The sequence below is a fragment of the Colias philodice genome, chromosome 30 (genome assembly GCF_061535455.1).
Source record: "Colias philodice isolate Cphi_HAF_F1 chromosome 30, ilColPhil1 Martin Lab GWU primary, whole genome shotgun sequence".
Classification (NCBI taxonomy): Eukaryota; Metazoa; Arthropoda; class Insecta; order Lepidoptera; family Pieridae; genus Colias; species Colias philodice.
This window is the reverse complement of record NC_143115.1, coordinates 1,701,892-1,714,095: the sequence shown is the minus strand read 5'-3', so window position 1 is coordinate 1,714,095 and position 12,204 is coordinate 1,701,892. Positions and strand designations below refer to the sequence as shown.

The 12,204-nt window shown below is 34.5% G+C and overlaps 1 protein-coding gene across 1 annotated transcript in view; it reads right to left on the bottom strand.

Moving 5' to 3' along the window:
* LOC149475389 (scavenger receptor class B member 1-like) overlaps nucleotides 1-2,243 on the bottom strand; it is a 37,814-nt gene extending 35,571 nt beyond the window's left edge. Inside the window, exon 1 of the mRNA XM_089713390.1 lies at nucleotides 1,963-2,243. Within this exon, the coding sequence (XP_089569516.1) occupies nucleotides 1,963-2,221 (259 nt within the window). The 5' untranslated portion in view covers nucleotides 2,222-2,243. The remainder of the gene's footprint in view (nucleotides 1-1,962) is intronic.
* Nucleotides 2,244-12,204: the final 9,961 nt, after the last annotated feature.

Here is a 12,204-nt window from a genome sequence, read left to right as displayed (position 1 = left end):
CAATAAATAACTAACCTTTTTTATTACACGCTTTATATTAGCTTCACCTGTATGTTTGTATGTTTGTAACCGACTTCTTTGGGCGCGATTTTGACCCACTTTAAACGGCCAGATTTCGTTCAAACTTTGAAGATTTATTGAGGACCGATGACAATACACTAATTTGATAAAATTTTCTATTTTTTAGTTCGGTTTTCTGTAAAAAGCGTGTTTTTCTAGTTTTATTAAACTATTATTATTTTCATACAGAATTTATCAGAAGTCAGAACCATTCAGTAGTAAAAAAAGATAATATTAATATGCCTTTGTTATTGAGAAATAATGTATCTATCAAATGGCAAAAGAATATTCGCAATCGGTCAATCACTTTTTGACATTATCTATTACAAACATATTTTAAAATCTTTCCCCTTTATACTATGAGTACAATGCTCTAAATCTAAAAAAAACAAGCAATTTCATATTCATAACAATAGCATTGACAGATAAATGTTAAAAATCATGAAATTAATAATATTATGAAATGCTGAGTCCATAACTACCATACGATACTACGATTTTTTATGCATAATGTGTATGTTTGTTACATCACACTTCGGATAGGTACCTACTCTATTGTCACCAAATCAATAAATCACGATCCGTTTTTTACCACGAATAAATAAATATTCGATTCTTCAATTATTTACGTAAACATGCGTATAGGCTTAGATTCTATTTGTCCATGGTATAGGCACACCCGATAGAATATTAATCTACCTATAGGTTGTTGACCACCTCCTCGGTATAGTGGTTGACGCGTGAGCGTAGAACCGAGGGGTCCTGGGTTCGATTCCCGGTGGAGACGAAAAAAAAAATGTCTCGGTCTGGCAGGACACAAAAGGCTGATCACCTACTTGTCCCTAAAGAAAAATCGATCAGTGAAACAGATGTATGAATAATGCATCTGCCCCCTACCCCACTACGGGGACACGGGACTTCACTTTTTTTTATAGGTTGTTGAGCTACTGGTAATACTATACTACGACTATACAGGTTGATATTTTTGTACAATAAAGCATTTTGTCATAGTAATTCGATTATAATTGAATGGTTCTTGAATATGTGATGGCCCTATACACAATCGAGAGCGTTGGCCCAACAAATGATCGTCGATATTTGCCGCCATTACGGCGATTATGAAGAAACATTTACAATGACGGCCGATCATAGATATTTAGGGCCTCTACACTATCGTGATTGATATGACTCTACTCGCCCAACGCTGCCCATTGTGAAAAGGGCATATATGACAATTCACTAAAATAGCAGTTTTTACCGACTGAAGTAGGTGTTCTATTATAGAGTCGCTTTCAGTGGCGGATAGGCATATCCTTAGTATATACTATACTAGCTTTCCGCCCGCGGCTTCGGCCGCATTGTCTAAAACCTAATAAATTATATAATAAAACCTTTCTTGAATCATTCTATCCATTAAAATAAATGCATCAAAATCCGTTGTGTAGTTTTAAAGATCTATACCTACATTCACAGACGCGGGAAGTGAGTAGTGACTGCTTTATATTATGTAGAGATTTTATGCTTTACTAGAGTATTATTATTAAATTATTATTAATTATTAAAGTATAAACTAAAAAAAAAAGTATAAACTAAAAAAATATTGTAAAAGTGTTTGTTTAAATGTTTGTTTGTCTTTCTTTCACGTAGCAACAAACTTACAAAACTATTTAATCTTACAATTTTGTCTGGATATAGAGAGAGTAACATACTACAATTTTTACAACAATAACAAACATCTCATTCCCATGGGATGTTTTTACACCCGGGTATATTAACTAGTTACATTTGTAACCAGATTTTTAGGTATTAATTTATTAATTTATCGTATTTTAAGTCACAACTTTAGTCAGTACCCTGTTCATTTCTACCATTTAACAACATTTATCAGTACCCTGTACTCACAGCAATAATATCTCCTGTCAGTCTGCTGGCCCCAACACAACACGGACCACTGATTCTTTATCCCTGAACACGTGAACTGGGCTCTTCCACACCCCGCACAACCATGTAGATTAGTCAGTATTGTATCCTCGCGTATTAGGATTTTTCCGTTCCCTGGCAGGACGACCACACGCTCGTCCTTAGCCATGAGAGGCGACGTTTTTTCGCCACTCTGCTCCATAGCGAGGAGACGCGACGTTTTGTCAATACCCTGCTCCATAGCGACGTGCTACCCCGACGGCGGTTGGGTAGAGACTGCGGGGTCAAATCTGTGTTTGTTATCACTTGGTTAATAGGTTATCGGGTACACGAGACGGCGTTGTGCTCGTAATTTGGCCTCTTAGGGTTCTGCAATGATTCTTTGGTAAGACGTATCATGTACGTCTTTGTAAACACTGGTAAAATATTTTATCATATTGTAACATCTAGGTATATGATACAAATGAATTGCCAAATGAGTTAAGCTTATCTCGAGAACAGCTCGACCAATTCGGATAATTTTTGAAGTTAACCTTCTTTGCGTGCGTTGAGAGTAAAATTTCAAGGTCCCGTCATGGCTTCGTCGTCTTGGAGTAAGGCGACGATTTTGGTATCTTTGAATCTTACTAAAGAAGTTTATCTTCTGACATAGGTATGTGCTTGGCACACACGCTCTTTTTGGTAAAACGTATTGTCCCTGGTAGATGATATTGTAAGTTGTAACATCTACTTATATAATAAAAATGAATCCCCAAATGTGTTGCAACGCGTAAATCTCGAGAACAGCTCAATCAATTATTAACTTTTCTATTTTTCGGCTATTTTATTCTAACTAAACTGAAACATTTTGTAGTTGGATGATGGGTGAATAGAGACATACTATATTCCACAGTCGTCGAATATGTAACATGTAGCACAGCCTTTTTGTACGTTATCAAGCCAAAATGGCTCTACAGATTTGGATGCAATTTTATAGTAATTCTAGGTTTTTAGAAACTAAATTGGGCACTACTTTAAGTAATATATAACGTTTATTTGTTTGTAGTTATAGTGTTTAATTTATTACATTGTATTCACATTTTTTCTATTCCCAAGCCATAGGAAAGACATAATTACGTGTTCTTAAATGGAACATTGCAAGTAAATTTGCTGCTGACTTTGTACTACATTATACAAGTGTATAATCAAGGGTCGATATTCAATACATGTAAATAAACACCCTTTTAATACAGTCGTACGAATGTAGAGTCAAGATGTCCCAAGTTCGATGCCAGTCAAACTAAATATCTTGACCCGGCATTAGGTTACTTATCGATAAAAATATTCAGAGGGGTGACCATACTTACCATGATGTTTAAAAGGTCACACAAACGACTATCTATTAACTTTTATGCACTTTCGTGGTACATAATACATGTAAATAAACACCCTTTTAGTACAGTGGTACGAATGTAGAGTCAAGATGTCCCAAGTTCGATGCCAGTCAAACTAAATATCTTGACCCGGCATTAGTGTACTTATCGATAAAAATATTCAGAGGGGTGACCATACTTACCATGATGTTTAAAGGTCACACAAACGACTATCTATTAACTTTTATGCACTTTCGTGGTACATTTTTCTGAGAAACTATCATATCTTTAGCTTCAGGTTTGGGTATTTACATAGTATTTTTATTAGCTTAACCTGTATGTATGCGATATGTAACTGCCTCCTTTCGACTCGATTTTGAGTTTGACCCACTTAAAATGGGCAGGTTTAACTCAAAGATACATTTTTTTTAAGTGGGGAAATCTTTCAAAGATACCCACGGCCGGCGGCCCCCGGGGAAGGAGCCGTGGGTTATGTCGGATTCTTACCGACTAAAACCCCACTGTGTTCCGTCGAGCCGCTTTAATGATGGGGCCGCGGGTATTGGTTGGAATTCTTCCGACTTCAAGGATAGGTAACAATAATTTAATGAGTTGTTATAATACGAATCGTATTTTAGTAGTCTTTATTTGTTTATTAATAATAATCATAAAAACAGACAGCATAATTTCAAGAGCCCACTTTAGTTTTTGCTAGTTATTGGTATATTTATTTAATGATTTGGTTTCTTATACAAACAAATCATGCCATGTTAAATAATCTTTAGGTATGTTATGTCCAATATTTGTACACGCACATTGATTTATTCGAATCAATAATTGTATATAGGCACTTGATTCGGAGAACTAATTGTGTGTATTTCCGTTATGTGTTGCGTATTTAATCTATATCTATATAATATTATCTTTTATAATATGTATTTGAAAGCTGAAAAGTTTGTTGTTTGTTTGTTTGAACGCGCTAATCTCAGGAAATACTGTTCCGATTTGACAAATTTTTTCGGTGTTAGATAGCCCATTTATCGAAGAAGGCTATAGGATATATTATATGTCATCACGCTAAGACCAACAGGAACGGAGCACTGCGGGGCACAGCTTGTCAGTTTTCAAATCGGACCAGTAGTGCCTGAGATTAGCTGCGCGTTAAAACAATCAAACAAACAAGCTTTATAATATCAATAATACCTATAGTAATTACTAATTAGTATAGTATAAATTTATTATTAGATTATTCTGTCAAATACAGTGTTGTTAACTGAATACCGAGCTATGCAGTCGTGGAAGGTTCATAAAAGAATATCTTCTATAATATAAAAATGAATCCCAAAATGTGTTGGTAAGCGCATAACTTGAGAACGGCTGAACCGATTACGATAATTCTTTTTTTATTATATTCCTTGAAGTACGAGGATGGTTCTTATGTAGAGAAAACGTAAATATGTACCACGGGCGAAGCCGGGGCGGACCGCTAGTTGAAAATATTTTTTATTGTTATAACTTATAAAGTTACAAAATGCAGCCATTTTCGTGGTTAAAACTAAGAAACATTCAAACATTTATAATATTACAAGCTGCTCGCCCCGGTTTTACCCGGGTGGACCGTTTTTGTATTAGTACAAAAACGATATTTGATTATTGATTATTACGATAAAAAACTTAGGTTTTTATCGTAATCGAAGCGTATAATCAATCTAACAAATCAAAAATCATAAAAACATGTTCAGCCGTTCTTGGGTCATCAATGGAGATACAATAGTACAAAAAATACATGAAAAAAAAAACGGCCGAATTGAGAACCTCCTCGTTTTTTTGAAGTCGGTTAAAAAAAATTGTAAAATGTTGATGACACAATTTGTCGCCAAAAATTCATTATATATTTTTTTTATTTCCACGTTTAAACTCAATCGCCGGTAATGTACCGCTGAAAACGTGCCTAAAAAACAAATGACATTTGACACATAGAGGTCATTCACGTTCTTATTTCAACCATATCTTACGGTGCATTCACATCAAACGAACATAGAGCTATAACTAGAGCTAGAGCAAGAGCATTCTTTCGTGATCTTTTAGTGTAAACAAAAACTCGTATTCAGCGTTGTTCAGTATTAGAACATTACATAGAATATTTTCGAACGCACTAAGAACAACGAAAGAATGAAACAAAGAACTCTACGCCTGTTTAAACTAAAATAATTTGACATAGAGGTTTCACCCGCGTGGCTCCGCTCTTGTCTTAGCGTGATGATATACTAATTACTATATAGCCTATAATCTTCCTCAAAAATGGGCTACCTAACACCGAATTTTTCAAATCGGACCGGTAGTTAAAACAGACTCTTCAGCTTTATAATATTTGCCATATTATGACCTCTTTATTTCCAGACATATAAATTATAATATTTGAATTTGAATTTGAATTTGACAGTTGACGCCGTGAATTGAATTGGCTGGCAAATTCATATTATACTTAATAGCCATAATTAGCCATGGTTGTTGCAATCATAATATGAATTTGCCAGACAGTTCACGGCGTAAACTGTCTGGAAATAAGAGGTCATAATACGGAGTACGGACCCTGTAGGTACTTTACATCTTAATGTCATGCACGGCGTTAGCTAAGCGCTCTGACGCTGATCCTTCCCTATTTATTACACACTATAGCTTTCCGCCCGCGGCTTCGCCCGCGTTTTCAAAGAAAAACCCGCTTAGTTCCCGTTCCCGTGGGATTTCCTGGATAAAACCTAGCCTATGTTGCTCAGTGAAGATGCAGCTTTCTAATGGTGAAAGAATTTTTGAAATCGGTCCCGTAGTTTATGCGTGAAAACCATACATACATACATACATAATTACAAACCTTTCCTCTTTATAATATTATTATAGTATTAGTATAGATATATTTAGAAAAGTAGCCCTATATAAAGTCTATTCTAAACCAAAGTTTAATTTTGAATTGAACTTATTTGTAGTAGCCGTTTTTGTGTGAAATGAAAACATACTTATCAGACTTATATATTAACAGGTATATGCAGTTGAAACCAGGTCGCCAGCTGTTGAAAACAAACAAACGAAACAATTAAAGAAAAACATTAAAAACAAATTTTATGACAAAAATAATCCTATTTTCAATGGCTCTACCGATGTTATTAATTTTCTTTCTTTTTCGTAAAAAGTTTAAACGTATGAAAAACTGAACAGAGATAGCAAAACATTGAAATTTTGTGTCCCTATTAATCCTCGATAAATGGGCTATCTAACACTGAAAGAATTTTTGAAATCGGACCAGTAGTTCCTGAGATTAGCGCGTTCAAACAAACAAACAAACTCTTCAGCTACATAATATTAGTATAGATGTTATACCATTTTGAACTAAATTTCAACAGGGGAATGCTATTATTAAAATATGACCTGTTTATTATTTCTTTTTCAGGGTGTAGTCGCAAAATCTGTAATAATATTAGTATACAGTACATAGACTATAGAATATAGATAATAGCGGCAAACATCGACGATCATTTGTTGGACCAACGCTGCCCATTGTGAAGAATCATGTATTTTGTATTTTTTATTTTTATTTTTGTTATTTTTTATATCAATAGAATTCAAAGAAAAGGAGGAGGTAAAGTACCTATTTTTTGGTAATGTTTTTGTATCCAGTATTAGTTCTTTGAAGCGTATACAGCTTAATGGTTTTAAGATTGGGATGCTATGTAAAATTTGTCTAAATTGTCTGCACTTTTTTATCCGCATATAATTTATTATATAAAAACGTCTTTTTGCACCGTTTATACATAATGTCTATGTATTGTGACAGTTCAAAGGCATTTGAAGGTCTAGTTTATTAGATAAACGTTTAAAATTGAGTTTGAGTTTGAAACTTACTTACTTCACCGGCGCAACGACCCAAAGAGGATCTTGGCCTCCGACACCAAAAGTTTCCAGGTTTCGCGCCTTAGCGCCCTGGTGTTGAGGTCTTCTACTTGAAGGATGTCTAGATCTTTTTGGACTTCGTCTCTCCAACGGTGACGAGGTCGGCCGACGGGTCGCCTACCGATCGGCTTGCTCATGTACACCCTCTTCGCAGCGCGACGCGATCGTTTGGCATCCTTTCTAGGTGACCGATCCATCGAAGGCGAGTTTAGTTTAGTTTAGTTTCGTTTCGAGTTTGAAACTACTGAAAAATAAATCTTATAATAGTACTAGCTGTGCCCCGCGGTTCTACCCGCATTGCTCCGCGAATATAAAGCCTACTAGCCGTTATGGGGTTTTGTTACCCATGTAAAATGAAAGTCGTAGATTGTAGATTAAACTTTTAATCTGTCTTTCACTGTTACAATATTATGTTAATACAATGTTTCACCACAATGAATCTAGTCTATACAGGTTAGCATGGGACAATAATTGAGTCTGGGTAATAACTAGTGAAAATTAACCGTCGAATCTATTTGAAATTCGGTCAAGTGCGTTCCGTTTCGGAACGCCACTGAGCTGATAATAAAATAAAGATAATTTGGAAAATCCAAAAGTGCACGCCTCATAATTTTTTTTTTAATAAATATTTATTAATTATTATTTTTGTTTATTTAATAACAATTAAACCACATCGAATCAGACCCTGAAAAATGAAAGGGTTCTATTCCTGATAGGGATGTAACGATACCGATACCGATACCGATATATCGGCCGATTAATCGGCAAGCCGATATATCGGTATCGCCGATAATAAAACAACCGATACCGATATCAAACAATTCAAAAAACCGCGCCCAATGAACGATGCGGGAGGCCGCCCACGCGTGCGCACTTTGTTTCTGAAAAAACTCTACCAATAGTAAACTTTTATTAGGTACTGATTGTATGTGTATTACTTAAAGTTTAACTGACTTTGTAAAATAATAATGCTAAAATAAATGGTTTTGTTGTTTTTTGATTTGGCATTTTTATTTAAAAGAATACGATTAACAGTTGAGTCTCTGTTAAATGCTGGTAACTTTTTATGCATAATTCACTATTTATTTTTCTACCAAACCATCGATATCGGTATCGGTATCGGTATCGCCGATACATTACTACAAATATCGGTATCGGTATCGTATCGGCAAAATCATGTATCGTTACATCCCTAATTCCTGAGCATACTCAAGCGTAAGAGAAAAAAAAAAGACTCGATTAGTAAAGTATTTCGGTCGCTATCGTGTTAACAAGAAAAAGGATCCGCACATACAGACACACGGACGTCCAAGACAGAACTTTTTTAAACTGTTTTTTAACTAGTTTAAATAACAAAAATGACATCAAAAATATCATGAACGTTAAAAATAGTGTTTTTTCTTAATATGTGTGTGTATGTATTATTTTACAAGTGCAATGTATGATACATAAAGACATTTTAAGTTTGAAAAATCAGATGTTTTGCGCGAAGTGACAGTAGTACCCACCTCAACGCTTCGCTTAAGAGGCGTGCAATAATAAAAGTGGCAACGCCACACCGTCTTAAATACCTAAATGTAGGTACTATCCCACAATTTGTTTTTTCTTCAGATAGTAGGTTCATAGTAGGAGACATACAAATCTCGTATTACAGTTTGTGTGTAGGTATTTCAAACTTATAAAGACTCGATTTAACACACTTTAAACGGACAGATTTAATTAAAACTTTGTACACATATCAAGGATCGGTGACAATACAATAATTTCATGAGTTTGTGTGCTTTTTAGTTTTTAACTTTAATATCGATTTAGAGTGTCTTAGCAGAACTAACAAAATACTACTACTTATTTATAGCAATAAATTATCAATGGCAGAAAATTCGTAAAACCAGATTCGTTCTATATTTTAATTCAAATTATTATTAAAGTCAATACTCTAGTTTTATAAATAAATGGGTGTAAGATTGTTTACATTCTTACGAGTTCAAGAAAAAACAACGGTTACATTGTGATTTCGTACATATAGATAACAGAGGTTAAATGTAAATAGCACGTAACAATTAATATTCATATAATGGATTTAAAAGAAAACAGATAAATTTGTATTAAAAAAATAAGGGAAAATCAACGAAAAAACTCAGAGGATAAGAATATACTATTTAATGGTATACTATATGTCACATTCATCTGGCTGAATCTGCTATTTGTTTGAACTTGACGAATTTTCCATCAATCAATTGAATGTCGTCATTCAATCAAAATGCAGATTTAACAAGATGACGGCGACATAAACAATATATTATCGGCGGTATAAGCTAAACATTGTTCACGTCCCTACTAGTTACTCTTGTTTTTTTAGAGAAATAAAGTAAAAAAAAAACATAGCGAATGTCACACGGGAATAAAGAAGCTTTCAAGTGGTGAAATAATTTTTCAATTATAAAAATATAAAATGCATTGGTTGCCTGGTTGAAATCATTAATAAGTGACAAGGCCGCCAAATACGCTAAACTGTTTCTTGCCTTTATATTTGTATATTTTAGTACCTTAGAACTTTATTTTAAATAGTAAAAAAAATGTTTATTTATTTATTTGTTTATTCTTTATTGCTCCAAGAAAGTTACAATAAAACTTAACCTTAAGAATACATTTAAACAATTGGCGGTCTTATCGCTATGCAGCGATTTCTTCCAGACAACCAGACGTACGGAGGGAAATTAAATTAAAGGAAATATACAGGGTGACTGGTAATTCGACGTGATCCTTCAAAGGGGTTATACTAGAGGTCATTTGCAACAAATTAAGTCCAGCTAACCAGGGGTCAAAAATGGATGGTTATTGAGCTATGACCCTTTTCTTTTTGAGGTGATGCAAGTTTTGGGCAAGTTTTTTTTTTAAACTGATCGCTCATTCTTCGGCTTTCAAAAAAATATCAATTGAATGTTAACAGTGTAGTAGTTTTTTCACTTATAATACCACAAGAGCTTCAAAATTATCGGGTATTTTCCGATAGGTTCGTTGCAAACAAATGAAGGAGTCAAGTTTTTAGTCAAGGTTAAAAAATCACGAGCGCGAAGCGCGAGTGATTTTTCCTGAAAAACTTGACGACTTTATTTGTTTGCAGGGAACCTTGAGGGAAATGCCAGATAATTTTGAAGCTCGTGTGGTATTCGGGGGATTATTTTTCCGTCCCAAATGTCGGCCAATAATTTCACAATTGAATTCAACCTGTCAGTTTGACGTCAACGACCAGAGAAAATTTTCAAAAAATTATCAGTATAATACCATGTAGGTTGTACCACGTGACGTCGAATGGTGCAATTCTATTGGTCGATATTTGGGTCGGAAAAATAATCATAATTAATTGTTTTTGGTATTTTTACATAAAATTTCTGCCTTTTGGCAGAAATTTTTCATATCAAAATCCGTCATAGCTCAATAACCATCCATTTTTGACCCCTGGTTAGCTGGACTTAATTTGTTGCAAATGACCTCTAGTATAACCCCTTTGAAGGATCACGTCGAATTACCAGTCACCCTGTATAATAAAATGTTATATTTCCACTTTGTAATATAAGCGTAAATAAACTTATTTTAGGTACTTACCTTGTATAAGTATGTACGCCACACAACCTGATATAAAAAAAATCTAGTCTATGTCACTTTTTAATAATGCATTATCTAGCTTTATACTGATGGACTTATTTTAGAAATCGATCCGTTCTTTTCGAGCTTATTGGTACAAATAAACAATAAAAAATCTCCTATATAATATTATACTAAAAAGCAAGCAACGAGGGGTTTTATATTTTACTAGCTGTGCCCTGCGGTTTTACCCGCAGTGCACCACTTCTATCGGACTTAGCGTGATGATAAATAGCCTATAGCCTTCCTCGATAAATGGACTATCTAACACCGAAAGAATTTTTCAAATCGGACCAGTAGTTCCTGAGATTAGCGCGTTCAAACAAACTCTTCAGCTTTATAATATTAGTGTAGATAGAAGCTACACTTCCTTGGCACTTCCCATGTCATTGACATACTTTTATCAATATCCGATTTGTCGTTGTTCCAATGATATTATAATTATCACGTAGGTATAGTTATTTGATATGGAAACATAACAGACAGATTTGTATGTAACCGATTCCTTTAGATTAGAATATTTTGACCCACTTTAAAAAGACAAATTATAACAAGAAAATATTATTTTCTTGTGTGTAAATCGCGTTTAAAGTCCATTAAAATCTTTAATTTTTTAATATAGGTATTATTTATTTTATACCATTCAGTTATTTTTTTCTTTTTCTCCTTTCATGTCCAATCGGCGAAGAAAAACATCGTGTGGAATGCCTGTGCGCGAATCAAAGTTCGACGACATGTGACATCTGTCCACACTTGACCAGCGTGGTGGATTATGGCCCAACCATGGCCCAACCTCATAGGAGGCCCGTGTTCGGGTCCCAGGAGTGGGAACGTAGTTTAATACTAGTAGTGTCGAACCCGCGGGCATAATTATTTCTATAGATCATGTGATATTCTGATGTATAAACTACTAGCGGTCCGCCCCGGCTTCGCCCGTGGTACATATTTACGTTTTCTCTACATAAAAACCATCCTCGTACTTCAAGGAATATAATAAAAAAAGAATTATCGAAATCGGTTCAGCCGTTCTCGAGTTATGCGCTTACCAACACATTTTGCGATTCATTTTTATATATAAGAAGATATCATTGTAAAGTTTCCAACTCCAAGTCGAAAGCTTTAAAATTATTAATTTTACGGTGCATTACAATCGAGCTCATTCTAACTATGTTAAACTATTTTAATAGTGTGTTTATCGTTATTTTAACAGTTTTATTTGTTTGAAATTGCTTGTTATCTGTGTTTTCATTATTAACTAGCGGTCCGCCCCGGCTTCGCCCGT